The sequence below is a fragment of the Haliaeetus leucocephalus genome, unplaced genomic scaffold (genome assembly GCF_000737465.1).
Source record: "Haliaeetus leucocephalus isolate CR32 unplaced genomic scaffold, Haliaeetus_leucocephalus-4.0 Scaffold848, whole genome shotgun sequence".
In the NCBI taxonomy this organism is placed as follows: domain Eukaryota; kingdom Metazoa; phylum Chordata; class Aves; order Accipitriformes; family Accipitridae; genus Haliaeetus; species Haliaeetus leucocephalus.
In genome coordinates, this window is record NW_010973284.1 from 4573966 (window position 1) to 4591841 (window position 17876).

The following is a 17876-nucleotide window of genomic DNA, read 5'->3' on the forward strand; positions in this document are numbered from 1 at the left end:
ATTAAGTATTGCAGAAAACTGCAAAATCGGCTATAAAACCCAAAAAGAGCTTTAGGAACTTCACTAGCTATTCATGTAGCTAAAGAAAAGAGATTCTTGGGATGTTACATTCTACTTATTTTTCTAGTTGGTGGGGAAAGTAAGGATTGTTACTTAAGGAAGGCAAATGATGATGATCAACTTTTTTTTATCAGTTGACCTTTGAAATTTGCATAGTGAGTCAGAACTATTTTTATATGAGCAAATAAATCAGCTGGAATTAATATTTTAAAAATCTACTTAGAACGGTGTTTTCTAAGACAGTTTAGAGGACTGTTCTCCCAGTGGCTTTCAACAGGGTTTGTGTTTCTATGGGATTTTGAAAATCTTTTGAAAGCTTTTATTTCCCCTCATCATTCCCTATCTTCTCTTTTCCATTTACTTACTTTTTCTGTGCTTTTTCTGAGTTTGTATTAAATGTTCTTTGATGCAGTGACTGTGTTCTGTTTTGTGCTGTCCCTAATAGAATGGAACTGTTTTTATTGGGACTTTTGAGTACTAATGTGATACAAATAATAATGAATTACAGTGTAGATGTAGTTATCTGTTAACTGAAAAACATGTGAGCGTATGTAATAAATATTATTGCTGATTGGGGTTTTTTTTAAATTGTTTGCATACATCTTCAACACAAGGCTATAGTGCTTCCGGGAAACATGCACTGTGTGTTTGTATATGTAGTTGTTTGTGTTGTTCTGCCTCATCTCAGATTTTCACTGAACATTTTACATAAGGATAAAAGGCAAGACAGAAAGCAGCCTTAGCATGCATATGAGCCGTCTCTTATGTGAAGGAAGTAATGCCAATAGTATTACATAGCTTTTTATTTTTCCAAAGTGCGCAACAAAGGAGTTCTCAATCTCCTTCCTAAGTCAATGCTCTGTATTGCAACTTAGTCATAGAGAGAGGAGACTGTAGCAAAGAGGTTCAGTTAGATTACCTGTCTACAGTAGGACTTCGTTCCTGAGCTGGGGTTAGGACATTTCTATTTGTATCTCTATTTCAATCTTCCAGGCGAGATAGTACTTTCACAATGTTTATGTAGCTCAGAGGCTGTAAACTGTGGTCTTTTGCTGACACACATCAGAACTGCAGCTGTCCTTAGCAAGTTCCAGGGCGGGCGAGTGATACAGGTCAGTGTGCAGATGCTCCATCTGTTTCCCACCTGAGCTTTGTTCTGTCTAGGGGGATATGATCCTGTCATTTGGGAAGGGACATAAGCTGCTTCGGAAAGCACACAAGCAGTGACTCAGATACCAAAATAGATCATATGCAAAAAATTGCCCTCTGAAGAGCCTTTGGGGAAGCAGAAGGTAGGCAGTAGGCTGGAGCCTGGGTAAGCTGTTGTGCAAATTCAGCCTCTGGCCCTAAGACTAAATACCCCTTTTTAGCACGAACTGGTTCACATCTCTGAAAAAGCTGCCATTATCTAGGAGAAGAAAAGGACTATTTATAATCTAAGAAGTAGTAAAATTTAGGGAACAATAGGAGGTGAAAGCTGTCCATTTTGCTTTCATTTCTGAGTCCTCTAAGTGAATGGTTTATATATTGTATCTGTCTGATGTGTTTTGATAGGAATACTTTTTTGACTCAAAAGTGCTGACTGATGGGGAATTGGCACCCAATGACAGATGTTGTCGTGTCTGTGGAAAAATTGGTCACTACATGAAAGACTGTCCAAAGAGGAGGAGGTAAGTAATATACAAAGCTAACGTAAAATTTTTGAGATTAAATCAGGAGAGATTTGCATATTTGAAATTTTAATGGAAATTAAGAATATGCTGAATTGCAGAGAAAATCAAAGCTTCATATCTGATACTCAACTTCCCATCCTATTTTTCCTTTTCTTAAGACTATTTCTGGTCATCTCTTTAAATCTTAGAGTGTTTATGCAAGCACACACAGAGTAAAATCAACAGTCTATAATATGTGAATACTTTTGCTTCATGATCTATCTGTAGTTACAGCTTACCTTAAAATTTAGGTCACTAAATTATCTTTTTGTAGTGTAAACATTCAGATGGAGACCATGTTACCTGACTGCACAATTTGTAATGTATTAAAATGGATTTCCTGTAGCGATCATGTTCGGAAGACAGTGTTGAATTTGAATTTTTCTATAGATCTGATAACGTACCTCTGCAAGGCAGGTAAAAGTTCATTTATTAAAATCTGGGAGTAGTTAAAATGTCATAGTTAAGGTGCATTTCTGTAACATCATACTAGTGCCAGTCATTTAGTGATCTTGCACTTGTACATTAATTGCACTTACGAGTTTTGGATCCAGTAGTCCTGCAAAAGGAGCCCCTAGTACATGCAGGTCAATGTCTCCAAAGAGAGTTTAGCAGGAATTGACAGAGAATGTGCACTCCTCAAACTTTTACGTCTTTTGATTTTTAATGACCCATTCAGTATAGGTTGTCTGACTCCTTGTAAAACCTGTTGAAGCCCTTAGAATGCAAATTAAAGTCTGGGCTTTTTCATTTGCTCCTTGTGTTCAGTTGTGTGCTTCGTAATTTTTCAAAAGATTTGTGGTCTCTTCTTGCTACAGAGTCCCTATTTACAGCCTTTTGTTCAGTCAGCAAAGTTCAAGATACATTAAACTGGACTAGAACCCTAAGGTCACAGGTTGACTATTTCTTTTAGCCGCTCCCTTAACATACTCCTCACAAGCACTAGCACATTGAATTGCATCACCTCTTTCCCTACATCTGCCTCAGGAAAAGAAGTTGTGATCTGCTCTTCGCACAACTGCTACTACAGCACAGCCACACAGAATCTCTCTCAAATTGTATATACAGCTCACAAAATAGTATTTAACAATCCTACAGATACCATGTGGAAAAAGACCTTTATTTCTTGTCTTGGTTCTTGATCACTAGTTCTTCTCCTGTTTGTTGTATTAGTACTGAGTGTTTGAAGGAGTCTCAGTGCTTTCTTTCACATCCTGTCTAGGCTCAGAATGCTAATATACTCTTATAGAGAAATAAGCTGTCTTCAGTCAGGGGGAGGTTATATCTACAAGACACAGCTAATTTGTTTTGTGTATATTCTGACTGAGTGGGATTGTTGCACAGAGCTACTCCCAAACTAACTGGCAGGCTAAGCCTTCTTAACTGTAGGTATAGTTCTGTGCTAATACAGATAGCTTCCAGACAATTCTGGGGAGCTTCTAAGTTCATTAAGGTTATACAAACATGTTAACCAGCCTTGATTCTGAAAGTGTTTTTCTGGGATTCCTAAGATACTTGTATTTTGGTACAGCTGTTGGTTATGTAACCATTTTGTTTGAACATACCAATATAACAACTCTACAGCGATTTTTTTTTTTTTTTTTGTGTGTGCGTGTGTGGTTTTGTGATATTGCTAATAAAAATTATTATTCAGGTTGAAGAAAAAGGAGAATGAGAAAGATGATGAAAAAGAAGTTAAAGAAGATGATAGAGAAACAAGAGAGAAAAGGTGTTTCATCTGTGGGGATGTGGGTCATGTTAGAAGAGATTGTCCTGAATTCAAACAAACCCGTCAGAGAAATAATAGCGTGCCGGGTAAGCTAGTTTATGTGTTGTTAGTATAATTTGAAAGTTCTGAGGTCCATTCTGTCTAGGTTTCTGTACAGACCTGGTAATTAGCTTTAAAAATTTCTGCAACTAATGATTTCAGTCATTGCAAATACAGCTTTTAGTCTAAGTATTGCTTTTCTTCAAGGGGAGTAATGCCTCCTGAAATACAGTCTTTGCATGGGTGGTAAAAATGTACTCAGCAATAAGTATAGTGTACTTCAGGGTATTGCATTATTTGTCTTCCACTCACAATGGGTGCATTTAGGAGTAGTAATAATAGTAATAATTGAATGCATTTCCTCTTCCAAATGTTTCTCAAATGTTAGCTAACCCTCCATCATCTGTGAGAGGTAAGTAAATGTATTTTCACCAAAAGTCAGTGGTCTTAAAGTAACACTTCCAAAAGCATACAGATGCGTTAGGAACCTAGATCCAGCTTTCAAATTAGTGTTAGTAATTAGAGACAAGTCTAATTGCAAACCCATTCAAATTAGGCCCTTAGGTGCCTGCAATACTAGAAAAAGTAGAGAAAGCAATCATAAATGAACTTCAGAGAGAAACTTGCTGCTTTTCTGTGTTCTAATACCCCTACTCTCTCTTTTTTTTTTTTTTTTTTTTTTTTTGTCTTTGCCCAAAAGTTTCTGCTGTAGCTATTGCTATTTAAAAATCCCACTGCTTACAGCAGTAGCATGGAAACCTGCTCCTGCCTGATAGCAAAATGAGCTTTGTTCATGCTAGAATTTGTATTACTCAGAATTAGATTTTGGGTTTAGCTGCTGTACCTATTAATGTTGGCTGTTGCCAGTAGAGGGAAAGCTTTACACTTGAAGGAGAGGTTAAAGTGATTTACCTACTCTGTGTCACATGAGAGTTAAGGTATCGCTCACTCCCAGTTCTGTGTTCATTATTCTGTCATCCATAACCTTGTGTTTTATTAACATTTTTCTTCCTTAATTAGGCACCCAGTTGGTCCGAAGCATGGTAAATTCACAGCTAGTGGCTGTGAGTCAGCAGCAAGTGGAACGACCCTTGCGCACTAGACAGTCATCAGAATGTGTAAGTTCCAATTAGCTATAGTATTGTAGTAAGCAAGCTGTAGCAAACCAGTGATCCTGGGCCATGCTAGGAGCAGGTTTGCACAGTTTTTTCTCAACAGATTCTGGACTTTATAATGACAACATTGCACTCTGCCAGTTAATGAAATTTTGATTTATAATGTAGTGTCTCTAGGAGAGCATTTACAGTCTTTCAATATGGAAACTACATAGGCAAATTTCACATGAGATAGCTTGCAGTTCTGAAAGGCCACCTTCACTATCTTTGAGATTTAAGCTAGGGTGCCTTTTGAAGTCTTGTGCTTAGTTATTCTGGCAATGTTCTGGAGTTACTAAGGGAAATAAGGCACAACTCATCATTAACATGCTGGGGACTTAGGTTTGTGACTATCATGATTCTCTGTGGTTTAAGAGAACTGTCTTCAGGGACTGTCACGAACAGGCAGGGAACACAGAAGAGTCATACTTCAATTCAGATGTGATACACAAGGTAAAAGCCTGCCAGAACACACTGGAAGCACAAACAGAACAATGGGGAAGTTTTTGGTAGTTTTCTCTTAGAATTTGTTCAAGTCTTTATAGAACTAGATAAAATCTGTTTAATCTGCTTCTAAGTGGAGATGGATAGCAGAGGGTATTTGAGCAAATACAGCTGTTGGCATTTAATGTTTTTGGAGTTCAGAATACAGCAGAAATTCATTAATTTTAAGCTATTAGTCTGAGAAACATGTGTCTGCTAATGAAGAAGCTGGCAAGTAAGCAAACACAGTAATCAGGGCTGCTGATCACTGATGCTCTTTGTTCAGTTTACTACTTTTGGTATAAAGTATTTCCTAACTGATCAGCAAGCGTTTATTAGAATGTTTGCTCTAGTAACAGAGACTTTATGACATCATTTTTACTATAATAATATGCTGTTAAGGAGGGACTGATACAGCCCTCATGTAAGTAAAGGGCTGAACTGCCACCATGCTACCACATGACACAGGAGTGTCTTTTTTAGGAGCCTTGTATTTCTGCTTGGGAAATTGAAGCTGGACATGGGGGTGCACACACAGTCAGGCACATCATGCACTCTGGACCTACTGCATGTGCACATTCTTGTGTCATCTGGATGTCATGGACTCTGTGTGTGTGTTGCATGGTTGTCATTTGGCCAGGATTTCTTGGTGAATATGTGCTGTCCAGGGATTGTTTGAGGAGAATAGGAAGGGGGAATGTTAGTGGAGCAAGAGAGAGAGAGAGAAAAGGGAAAGCATAAGTGTGGAAAGCAGACCAAGAGGCTGGAGTTTTAACATTTCTCCTCTCCTGCTGCTGGCATGTTCAATGTATGCTTGTGGTGGTTTAATGTTTGCAGGAAGGCTGTAGTCAGTGCATGTGCTAACATGTAAACTGTTAAACTAGTTGTCTTTCAAATCCCAGGTTTACCTTGTCTTCCTGGTTTGATAGAAAGGCATAGGAGGCACTCATACAGGAACAGTTGGAATAGCAGCAGGGAGAAATCCCACCTTCTGGGCTTCAGCTTTTGCCCAGGCAAAGACACACAGCATGCTGCTATAAGGAACGCTCTGAAAGGCTGGCGTGGGGAAGTCCTGCAGACCTCCGGTTATTGAAGAAAAGTGACTGCCAATTTAAATGGACAGGCGAGCAGTCATGGATAGTGACAAGCTGCAGAGACCTTTAACTTCAGATGTTTGACAGCAGCTGAGTTACTTGGAGTTTAGCTGTCTGTTGTAGTCTATGGAGGGAGACAAGCAGCTCCAGGGGGAGATTGAGATCTGAGATGCAGGTAATAATCTCTGGTTTAGGTAGCTGTCTGTCATTTGAATTTCTCTTTGGAGGCACCTATCTTATGCCATCACCATCTTGTCTCGGTGCTTAAAATCAGATTAGGTTAATCCAGACTTGGGTAATAAATTTTGGCAGATAAACTGGGCAACTCTTTTCCCAGCCACCCCAGTTCTTGAAGTGCTTCTCTGCTTAGTTGCAATACCAAACAGATGAAATACTCATGCCTGTTTCTGTTGCTGGTGAAAGGGAAAGGTTTGTAAGAGCTCTGCGAAGGCTGTAATAATTGCTATTTCTGTGCCTTTAGACATGGCCTAACATCAGGATATGTAGATTGAAACTGGGTTTTTGGAGTTTCAATTTCTTGTTTAGCAGATTAAATAAAAATTACAGAAATATTAGGAGCTTACTTTGGAATTACCTAAATTGTGTATAGTAATAAGAACCACTCTGTTTAGAAGTAAGGTAATTAGTTAATGAAATTCTGGGCTGTAAATAAGTAGGGTGGGGAAGACACTGATTAAAAAATCAGAAACAGATGTGTAAGGAAGTCTAATGAAGAGCTTGGGGCTAATGTTTGCTCAGAATGATGTTTCTGATGGTGGGATGTGCCACATTAACAGACCAAATTATCTGATGGTGAAAATCAGTGTCAGTTGAACTGCAGTTATTTAAACCAGCAGGAACTTGGGTGCAGTATTTGGGGTGTTGCTGGGGAGTGCTTTGCCTTTTTTATGAATAGTCTAATACAGTGGGTGCTTATTAAAGAAAAACACCATTAAATAGCTAGTGAACTAATCAGAAATACATACTTTTTTTTTCCCCTCCAGTCTGATTCGCATCAGTCATCTTACTCTCCACAACCTCAACAATTTACACAGAATTCCTCTCAGCCAGCCTCCATTAACCAGACTCAGCCACAACCAATATCCCAGTCTAAGCACGTTCCGCAACCACAGCAGGGTGCACAGCCACCCCATCAGGTCCAGCTGCCTTTGTTTAACTTTCCCCAATCTCCCCCAGGTCAGTATTCCACCTTGCATAACCTGGGACTACTTCAGATGCACCATCACCAAATTCAGCTTCCCAACACTTCTTGGCCTATTCATGGGCCCGTTATTCACTCTGCACCGGGTAACCCTCCTCATTCTACAAATGTTCCATTTTCTATGAGATCTGGCAGCAGCAGCACCACAAATAACCAGAGCAGTGTAAGCTTGAATGATCCCAGTATCATCTTTGCACAGCCTGCTGCCAGGCCCATGGGAATCCCCAGCACTTCTCATGAGGGACACTGGCACAATCCTGTGACTCCAAACTCACTGGTGAACAATGGCACTGTGGGGAATTCAGGTAACTCTTCTCTGTTGTATCAAACCTCTCGCACTTTGTGTACAAGTGTTAAGTGTTACAGAAACAGCTAACTCTTTTAACTTGTTTTATATTAAAAATATGATGCTTAAGAAACTAAGTCATTACCTTCAATGTCTTAACACTTCCATAGGAAAAAAAGGTAGGCAGGTTGGATCATTGTAACTTTTAGGCATTGGTCCTATCTGCCATTAACAGCTGTGCAACACATGAGAAATCATGCATTCAACTGAGAAATGTTCCAGTAATTGTTTGAGTCTAAAGCACATTTCTGTGAATATCTTTACAAATACATTTTCCATTTATGTGTTACGTAGTTTGTTAGATGAATGCTGGGACTGCAGCTACGAACTTTGAGAATGGTTGTGCAAGTTGAATATTGCCTTGTTGCATTTAGTGCAATATAACATGATCTTATGTGTTCTTTTTTCCTTTAGTTTATCCTGCCACATTTAACTTCCATAATCTCAATGTTTCCTGAAAATACTTTATACAGATTTTCCCTGCGACAAGTGGGCAACAGCCTTTTGCCTCATACCAAAGCCAAGTACATTTGTATGTTTGAGGCTGAGAAAAACAGTATATAGTAATTAAAGCCCATACACTTTTCTGTGCAACATAAACTGTAGCAGCCCCTAAATTTAAACTGTGATCTTTAGATCGTGATAATGGTCTTTCAATTTATTCTGAGTGTGTAACTCCTCCTATGTTTAAAAAAAAATATCCATCATACAATATACTGATGCAGTCATTCATCACAAGATGGATATTTTGAATCTCCTGCACAGCCTTTCTCTGCACTAATAAGGTGATTGACAGCAACAGTAGATTTTCAGCTGAGTCAATGGTGTTGGATGAGGTATAATTCACCAATGAGTTTCAAATATTTGTTGAGATGCTGGAGATGCCTGTTTTTCTCTTCAGAGCTTTGCGGGGAATATATTTGAGAGAATACAGAAACTGCTACCAGTGTGTTTTCTGTGCCTTCAGTGTGCTTTGTTCCTACCTCTCCATTTCTGATCTTAATTCTCTGTCCAGGCTCATCTGTCCCCTCCTCCATGTCCACACCAGCTCTGACTTTTTCTCAAGCAGCTCCTTCCAACCGCAGGTCTTCTTAGCCAGGTAGCTGCCTTCTTTCAGGCAAGCTCCCCAAATCCTAGTGTCTGCTGCATTCTCCCTTAACGAGTCCCATTTCTCCTCATGTGGCCAGTCAGTCCGTGTCTTCAGTCTTTCTCCTTTTGCTCTCAGTTTGTTTGCTTCCACTTTGTGCCAGCACAGAAGACTTCCCAGGTTTCTTGTGCTGTCAGTCACAGTCACAGTATTTTTTTTCCCCTTGCCTCAACTTCCATCTATTTCCAGTCTCATCACACTCCTTTTCCTAGTTCCCAGTTCTTGTGTTTACCCTCTTTGTATTTTAATCAGTTTTGTTTCCTTCTTGGCTTAGATGCTATTAAGGTGGGGTCACTGGGTAGGCGCACAGTAGAGATGAGCTGTCTGCTCTCTGTTTGAAGCCTGCTTTCTTACTTTCTTAGGACAATTTGAGAACAGTAAGTTAGTGGAAACTTTGTCTTGGCTGGTATAACCTTGACTTGGAAGAAGTGACTTTGCTTTCTTTTCAGTAGGCAATTGATTAGAAGTAGGACCATTAAAAGTTTCAGACAGACAACTTCTTTTCATGCATACTCCAGGGCTATGCTTTGTGTTTTATTGTATAAAAGTTACTGTTCTTTTTAGACACGTAGCTTGCTTTTATTTAATGAAAGTCTGTCTGCAAGGTTTTTTTTATGATGAGCTTGAAGGGGAGCTTATGTACTGAGGGATAGTTACTTAAATTTATTTATTTATTTAAAAATGTACATTGATTAAGTTTTTAAATTAGCAGGCATTGCTGTGTCTTTTAAAATTGGGAGCTATGAACCAAACGAGCAGGATTAGCAATACAGCATTTGGCATCAACTGTTGTGTCCTGCCTCCTTGGCTGCTTGATTTCTCATCCTTAATGCTGCAGTAACACTGGGTTTGTAAATGGAATAGCTTACAATTTGTGTACTTATTTTAAAAGTTTTTGTTTTTCTTTCTAAAAGTAATTTTACGTTGGTCCAATGATCTAGATATCAAGTTTCTTAAGCATACAAGTACTAGTGGAATTCCAGTGTACATCTGAGAATTATTTCTTGCAGTAGGATAATAGCTTTCATGTCACAGCTATGTCAGTGATAGTGAATATCTGTGTGGGATCAGATATTAGTAAAGTTGTTCAGACCTTGTATTTTTCATCATGAGAATAACATAGGAATAGTGAAATCGTAGGTCTTGATTTTAATACTGATTCATCCTCTGTCTTCCTCCCCAATAAATTCTATTATAGTGAATAATGAAGTAATTTAGGTGGTAATTTTTATTGATGTATAATTAAAAAAAAAAAAAAGAGTAGCACATCAGACTAATCGCATTAAATCCCCTGCAAAATGTTATTTAAGATGTAAATTGTATTTGTGACTTACTGTTTTATTATTTCAACTTGCAATGTGCTTTTCCCTTTCAATTGAAAAATAGATCAGGGTTTCCAAGGACAGTTTGGTAAAATGAACCCTCCTTCTGTCCCTTGGGACCATGGGACCCCTACCCATTTTCCTCTCCTCCGAGGAGCGTGGCCTTACAATATGCCTCAGAACTACATGCAGCAGGGAAATGCCAGCTACCCACCGAACAAACCTTTCTACCCTCAAGGTACTAGAACTAGTATATGAATCAACAGCTCATGCAACATGTCTCTTTACTGTCTCAAAGGCTTTAAAAGCCAAGGAATCATGTTTCACTTGCTAGGCTCCCTGGAACCATAATGAATCCAAGAGTCAAATCAACGCTTCGGCTTCCTGTACGGATGGATGAAAATCTTTGTGGGAGGGAAAGGGTTAAATCAAATTCTGAAATCTGAGCCAATTTGCAGTCTGTGGCACTTCCAGCCTCTTTCTCTTTCACTGCTGCTGTCTCACTGTAGAGCCACCTCTGCTTCAATAGAGGTTACAATAATTTGCCCATGAGCGTGTTAAGAATATGAAGAAATTTTTGTCCCAATTAGTTTTATTTGGCTTTTGTACCTTGCCTTGTGGAATGACTTACATAGATAAAAAGTTGCAAGACCATAGAAGAACTCAGGTTGGAAGGGGCCTCTGGAGGTTATCTAGGTCTGCAGTCAAAGCAGCACTAACTTCAAAATTAGATCAGGTTCAGTTATTCAGGGTACTTTGAAGGACTGACGTTATCTCAACTCTTTCTGATGCTAGTGAATAGTAAAGGTGTTCAGCATCTGGCAGGATTGGGAAAGGCTGTAGGAAAAAGACCTTTGGCTCCACTAAGAGAGAAACTATGCCCAAATTTTACTTGGAGGCTTTGCAATTTCTGTGTTGCTGGGTCATCTAATACAAAATGAGAGATCCTGGCACCAAATCCTTTTTTCAAAATCTGATCTATTGGCTGTAGCAAGCTTTTCAAGTGAGACCCATTTAAAAATCCTGAAATTATTTTTGTTAAATAGCTAAAGTAATGCAACAAAATGATGTGTTGATGATACTGAGGGAATTTTGGAGATAGGGTTAAAGTAATAGCGCATTGTCCCATTAAATGGGTTGTAAAGAAGCATTTGTGTCAGTCTAGTAAATAGCTTTGTTTCTAAGATTAATACATTGAATATAGCCAAGCACTGTTAAATATGTTTAATTTGCTGAAGTAATTGTAATCCATTTTCTTTTAGCTGGTCCACTGATGCAGAGTAACCAGCGGTTCTCGCTTCTGTCTCAAGGACACCCACACTTGAATCTGAATTACATTCAACAGAAAAAGTGAAATTTAATGGGATTGTGGGTGGGTGGGGGGAGGGAAAAAATTCAGGTTCTGATTTAAAATCTTAATGCAACATGTTTAGATACAAGATTATTTAAGACTGTTTTTAAACTGTATCATTTGTACATAGATATGAACTATAGTTTTTACTAGTATCACAAAACCAAGTGATACAAATTTCATCTATTTTATTACCCTATTTTTAAGGGGAATTGTGTTTTTGTTTTATCTTGATAAACTGTAAAGAGAGAGAATTTTTAAAATTAAGTTCTTTATTTTCTATTAGCTGTATTCATACTTTGGTTGCTTCAGACTTTATATATATTGTTCTAAAAAAAATAAACTAGAAGGGGATTTCATGTGTTTAAAAATTTGTCACTTCTATTCTTTACAGAACTATGTAGTGCCAAAAAAGTTTTTAAAAGAAAAATAAAACTGCAAAAAAAGGATGCAAGACTTTTTCCTCTTCTCTGTTTGTATGCATGCTTGCATTTAGCTGTAATTAGGAAACCAGAATAATAAAAACAGCTTTACCTTAGGTATCTTAAAGAAGGGATGAAAGATAAGCAGCTTTAACAAGTCGTACAATCAGTATACCTGTTTTTCCCCATGCAGGTGTCATTGCATGTGCTGTTCACAGCCAATGTGTCCTTCTTGTAAAATACTTGATTTGATGGAAGAGTACACCTGGTTTTCTGCTCATAAACTTTGCAAAATAATACAAAAATACTCTAGAAATTTACAAGAGGACTTTCCATAAATTTACTTGGCCTATTACTTTTTGTGTTCTCAACACTCATTGGGCAACATGTGAAAATACTTAAGCTATAAATGCAGTGTTCAGGAGATAAACCTGTCAGTCCCAGCTCCTGAAGCAAGACTATGAATAAAGGGATGGTACACAAGGGGTTTAACACAACTGATTTCCTGTGATATATAATTAAATGTACTAAGGTGAGAACTTGAGTAAGAGCTTAATTATTCTTAATTTGAAAACGAGGGACTTGCTGAATGCTAACTTCATTCAGAGAAGGTAGAGCTGAGCATAATTGTGTCATATTCTGTCCCCAGTCACAGGTAGGCCACAAACTATGCTCGAAGTAGTGGTTCAGTGTCTTTAAATATACTGAATAACTTCTTGCCTGAAAAGAATTAAGTGGTGCTTTGTCCTTCTTGAAGCTTCTAAACTGTCTGATAGTAGCATCAGAAGCAGCATATCATGAGACTTAAGGATGATTACTACAAAGGAACCAATAACAGCTGTGTGTTGAAGAGCTGTTTCAAGTTAGCTCTGACTTGTATTAAACACATTGAATTATGAATCTTACTTCCTTCCCTGTACTGGAGGTTTGAGATAGTTCAGGCTGGTAGCTCTGTAGTGTTGTAACTTAAACATACTCTCACTTTGGCAAATGAATGCAGTGGCTGTTTGTCAAAACAATGCCCTGAATTGAGAATGAAGCCAGCTTCAACTAGGGGACATCTAAACAAAGTATTATGAAAGAAACAGCAAGGAGCCTTTAAAGACAAACTGCCCCTTTTTTTTTATTGCTCTTCACTAGTTTTTACAGGCCTTGAAAAAACAATTTAAAAAACAGTCCTCAAATTCTATCAATCACCAGGATGAGTAACTAACTACATAAAAAGTATCCTTAGCTTTCTTTTAATTAAAAAAAACAAACAAACAAGACTTGTACAAGAGAAGGATTAAAGAAATGGACTGCTAAAGCAGCCAGTACATATCCAGCCATCCTGTAAAGCAAATAGGACAGCATTAGACTGCAGTTCAAGGTCCTTAAACTGTGTGCTGGATTTAGTTTGTTATTCATTTCCTCGCCGACTCTTCTTGTGACTTTTCTTAGATCTGAAGCAGAAAAAAAAAAAAAGCCATATGACACAGTACTAGTAATTGTTTCGAAAGACAAAGGTGATTCATAGCAATAAGTGTTGTTTTCTGTTGTCAAATATGGATAGTGTGACTTGACTACAACACTAAGGGAGGTACTGTATGAAATATTTGGTCTCCAACATTGTAAGACGACCTTCAATCCCCAAGATTAAGTGACAGGTAAGAGCTCCTGTGGCAGTATAGGCACCCTTAAGAAATAGGCCGAGCCTTTACCTTTCAGGTGATTTGGAATGACTTCTGTGTCTGTGACTACGATGATGCCCTACGAGATAAAAAGGTAACAGTTACTTCCATAGACCCTGGAATTCTTTTTTGTTCTGCTAATGCAATCTGCTTCTAGTGACCAAGTGTCCTAGATAATGCCAGAACAACCCTAGCCTTAATTAGGCGCTCAAATTAACATCCTGGCAAATATTTGAAAAATGTACTCAAAGCAATTTTTCATGTATTGAAGGAGTTCTCCAGCTGTGCTTTCATATAACTAGCAGGTTTATGAGCCAGATTAAGCAGCTATGCTACCTTCCTGATACCGTGACACAGATTTTTCTTGCAGTGGATGTTCTGCTAATAAAGACTTGCCAGAGTTAATCTGTAAATGACAAACATACCTGGAGATTTAGATCTTGATCTGTGGCGCCTCTCCCTGGATCTGCTCCGGTGTCGCCTTGGGCTTTTGCTGCGATGCCTCTCCCGGCGTGGTGATGGACTGAGAGAAAGGAAGCTTTTAAAATAGCCATGCTAAAAATGCACACATTCTAAGATTAAATAATAGAATAAAAGACTACCTTCTTCTCTTTGGAGAGCGGCTTCGCCTGTAATGAGGGGAGAAAAGAAAAAGTCACTAAAAATCGTAAGCAGAACCACCTGTTTAATTTCTCATATTCTCTAGCAACAGCACCAGGGCTTCCTTTGAATTCCCCCGTGTCCCCAGTTAGTGTGTGTTTGGCCTCCTGCACAAGAGGTAGTACATGCTTCTGGACTGGCCTATACAGTAAGCAGATGAGGTTAGTGATGAGTTTTTCCTGGCTTATTAACAGGATTTTCTCTGCAGCCTCTGGCTTACATGAAGACAAAGCACTTGGTTCTCCTTAATATCTTCACTGTATCATCAAGTTTAGCTAACACTGGCCAGCAAGTTCAAGAGTCACTGAAGGACTAGAGAAACAGGCAGACAGGTTGACTGTGTCTGTGCACTGCAACTCCTTACTTCAGAAAGTGGCTGAAGGAATTGGGAGTTTTAAGAGATTGTGGCTGAATTGTCATCTTCACTTCTATGCTTTGCTGCAGCCATCTGCAGCACAATAGGTAAAAGAAGAGCTGTGTCACCTTCTTGGAGACCTGCTTCGGCTCCGCCTGTATCGCACAGCTGGAGATCTGCGAGGTTTATCAAGGTCTCTGTAGCCTCTTCTGCGATGGTCAGGAGAGGGTGCTCGTTCCAGCTGGAAACAATGGCGGGGGAGAGGAAGATTCTTTAAGTCTTGTTTCATCAAGGTTTTTATCTATCAGTAAAGATTTCTGAACAATTAATATAAATAACAAAAGTCATGTAATCAAGCTTTCCCCGTCCTCAAGTATTTCGTATTCAGAAGTAAGTGGTACCGCCTAAGTTTGCCAACGGGAAATTCAAATGGCCACCTCCCATACTGTTGATTCTTATGAAGTACAGCAGAATTGACTATGATGGTCACCGTAACTTTCATCATCACCTTTAGTTCTCTCCATTATGTATGTGTGTAAAACAATTTATCTGAAATACGTTTAACACAGAACAGATCCAGATTTGTGAATTTCAGGAGACAGAAAAGTTTGACAAACACAGAGCATTTGAGAACTGCTTCAGGGTCCAACAAGTTCCCACAAGCAGCTTATATGAAAATACGTTAAGGGGGAGAGACAAGAGTTCCAAGCAGCCTCCTGGTGCCTCCCCCTTGAGTATTTCTCATAGGGTGTAAAGTGTTCTGTGGTGGTTCAGCACCAGCTTTAACTATCCCTTTCCAAAACAGTTCACCAACCTTTTCATCTTCCTCTTCTTCCTCCTCACTAGATTCTACATCATCCATGTCTTCTTCCAAAGCACTAACACGAGGCTCAAGCTGCTCGGCTTCTTCCAGAACGTATCGTTTCTAGGAGAAATTACAACTTTATTTTACATAACCCAAGTAAGAACAAACACCTGAGGAGGCATCTTGTGTGCCAGAAGGGCCTGTATCATAGCTTTATGCAACAAGCCAGTAGCTGATACAACTATTGAATCTGATGCAGTTAAGAATTCCACAACCATCTACTTTTCCAAACCTGTAATCGAGGCAGAATGATGTCGCATACACGTTCCTCATGGAGTAGTTCATCAATAAATTCATCCACATGCATCAGTTCAAATTCTGGGAAGGGGGGGAAATAGCATTTAAAAGACAAGATTAACACTAGCGGCTAGAGTAAAGATGTAACACTTCAGACAATTTATGTCAAGTGGACTGTACAAACAGCAGTTCTAAAATCATTCTCAAAGATGAGGAAAATCATCAGGCCTATCTTGCAAAAAAGGAAATTGCTGCACAGCTAGGATTAGCAGATTCACAGAGCTTAAACCAGCTCTCAAACGGTGTTTCTTTGGTATTCATAGAGCTGCGTTTCAGTGCCCAACAGAAAGAAAGCACTTGGGGAAGGCAAATAAGTAAGGCAGTTCTCATTTACAAGTCAGCAAGACCAGCAACAGACTATCCGAAGGATGAATAAGTAAAAGTAAGGTTTCAAAAATACGGTTATGCCACAATTTTTTAAGCTTATATTACTAAATAGAACACTTATCTAGCATGATATGTTTTTTTAACAAAAGGTCATCTATGAGGTACTAAGAAACCACAACTAAGTGAGACTGCTTACCCCCATTTCTGTTCTGACTTTTTATTTTTCGATAGTCGTTGTACAGTGGTTCAAGATACTTGTAGCAGTCAATGGCAGTGCCTGTCAATCTCATGTACAACGCACCAAGCATTCGGACATACCTGAAAAGTAAACCATTTCATGTATCTGACCTTTCTGCATAGTTAGCAGTTTAGATAAAAGAGGAGTTTTTCCCACAAGTGTCTGAGGAAAGTCAGTACACTAAAATAAATAGAATACATGACTGTTTAGATTTTCTCCTTCAATTACTCAAGTATATACATAAAAAAGTATATATATACACACACTCAAGTATACATATATAATCTCTGTATGGGTGCATGATCACTCATAAAGACAAAATACTGAAGAAAAAATAGATTAATATGGCTCCCTTAATGCATGTTGTTCTAAATACTTAAGGTGGGGGTGTATTAGCACAGAGAGCACATGCCACAAAGGCAAACCACCATTCCAACAGCCCAAGCGACAAGGAGAGCAGTCTTGAAAGCAAGAGGAAGGACATGCCTTTTAGCGAGAAGAGTTCATCAAGGCCCACTAAAAACTAAACCCGGCACTGGGGTTTCCCTGGCAGTTTTTGGACGGTTTCATTCAGTACGACAACCAAAAGAGGGAAAAATCAAGCCACCAACTTACTTGAAGTCCTCGTTTTTTATGAACTCCACGATGATGTCCTTTTCGGGCTGGATCTGCAGCATCTTCAGCGTCAAGCACAAGAAGGGCGTAGGCTTAATGTTCCCGCCATAGACGCCCCCCACGTACTTCAGCTCCATGGCCTTGTCCACCACCAGCTCGGCTAGGAGAAGGACGGGCCGTCAGCGCAGGCTCCTCACCGAGCTCCCCGCCGAGCCCCCTCCCGCCCCGCCGTACCCGTCAGGCCGAAGCACTCCTCCTTCCAGTACTTGGACTCGTAGATGCGGGTGCGGATGATCTTCTCCACCAGGTACTGCGGGTTAGTGCCGTGGATGCTGTGCGCGTCCTTCACCGTCCGGTTCGCCATGGCCGCCGCTAAACAGCTCCCCTCAACTCCGCGGCGGGCCGCCCCGCTCCCCTTCCGTGAGGGGCCGCAGCGCCTTCCGCTTCCGGGACGACGACGCCGGCCGCCATCTTATCTTCGGGTTATAAGATCCCTTCCGGCCGCGGCTTCGGGGTGCCAGGCGCAAACATGGCGCCGCTCCTGCGTGGCCTCTTCCCGCCTCCTTCCCTGCGCGCGCGCGGCGGAGGGGGCGGGGCGCTCCGGCCGGGCTTTGGCGCGAAATTCTATCCCAGCGCTGGGCAGGAGCTCGCGCTGCCGCCGCCGCGGTGAGTTGGCCTCGGCCCTGCGGCCCGTGAGGCGGGGGGCGGCCGGGTTAGAGGCTCTGGGGAGGTGGTGGAGCACCTCGGCGTCTCTCCGCGGGTCCGACC

The 17876-nt window shown here is 40.0% G+C and overlaps 2 protein-coding genes across 3 annotated transcripts in view; one reads left to right on the forward strand and one right to left on the reverse strand.

The window, feature by feature from the left end:
• ZCCHC11 (zinc finger, CCHC domain containing 11) overlaps nt 1–12109 on the forward strand; it is a 40588-nt gene extending 28479 nt beyond the window's left edge. The window contains exons 24-29 of one of the 2 annotated variants that reach the window (XM_010582367.1): nt 1615–1730; nt 3427–3587; nt 4561–4658; nt 7276–7798; nt 10373–10546; nt 11571–12109. In XM_010582367.1, the coding sequence (XP_010580669.1) occupies nt 1615–1730; nt 3427–3587; nt 4561–4658; nt 7276–7798; nt 10373–10546; nt 11571–11662 (1164 nt within the window). In that variant the 3' untranslated portion in view covers nt 11663–12109. The remainder of the gene's footprint in view (nt 1–1614; nt 1731–3426; nt 3588–4560; nt 4659–7275; nt 7799–10372; nt 10547–11570) is intronic. The other variant, XM_010582369.1, reaches the window with a different exon arrangement.
• A 1074-nt stretch (nt 12110–13183) lies between these two features.
• PRPF38A (pre-mRNA processing factor 38A) lies at nt 13184–17648 on the reverse strand. Its single transcript, XM_010582370.1, has 10 exons — nt 17343–17648; nt 17109–17268; nt 16452–16573; nt 15864–15949; nt 15581–15691; nt 14895–15007; nt 14354–14380; nt 14177–14274; nt 13782–13830; nt 13184–13523 (listed from the first exon to the last, which is right to left on the reverse strand). The coding sequence occupies exons 1-10, from the start codon at nt 17470–17472 to the stop codon at nt 13481–13483; spliced, it is 939 nt and encodes a 312-aa protein (XP_010580672.1). The 5' UTR covers nt 17473–17648; the 3' UTR covers nt 13184–13480.
• Nucleotides 17649–17876: the final 228 nt, after the last annotated feature.

Excerpts from the sequence above, each read along its gene's own strand:
- PRPF38A (XM_010582370.1), bottom strand. The coding sequence starts at position 17,472 with ATGGCGAACCGGACGGTGAAGGACGCGCACAGCATCCACGGCACTAAC. Across the intron at positions 17,269-17,342 it reads GGAGTGCTTCGGCCTGACGG|CCGAGCTGGTGGTGGACAAG; the intron begins GTACGGCGGGGC and ends TCCTTCTCCTAG. Across the intron at positions 15,008-15,580 it reads AAGAAGAGGAAGATGAAAAG|CTGGAACGAGCACCCTCTCC; the intron begins GTTGGTGAACTG and ends CATTGTTTCCAG.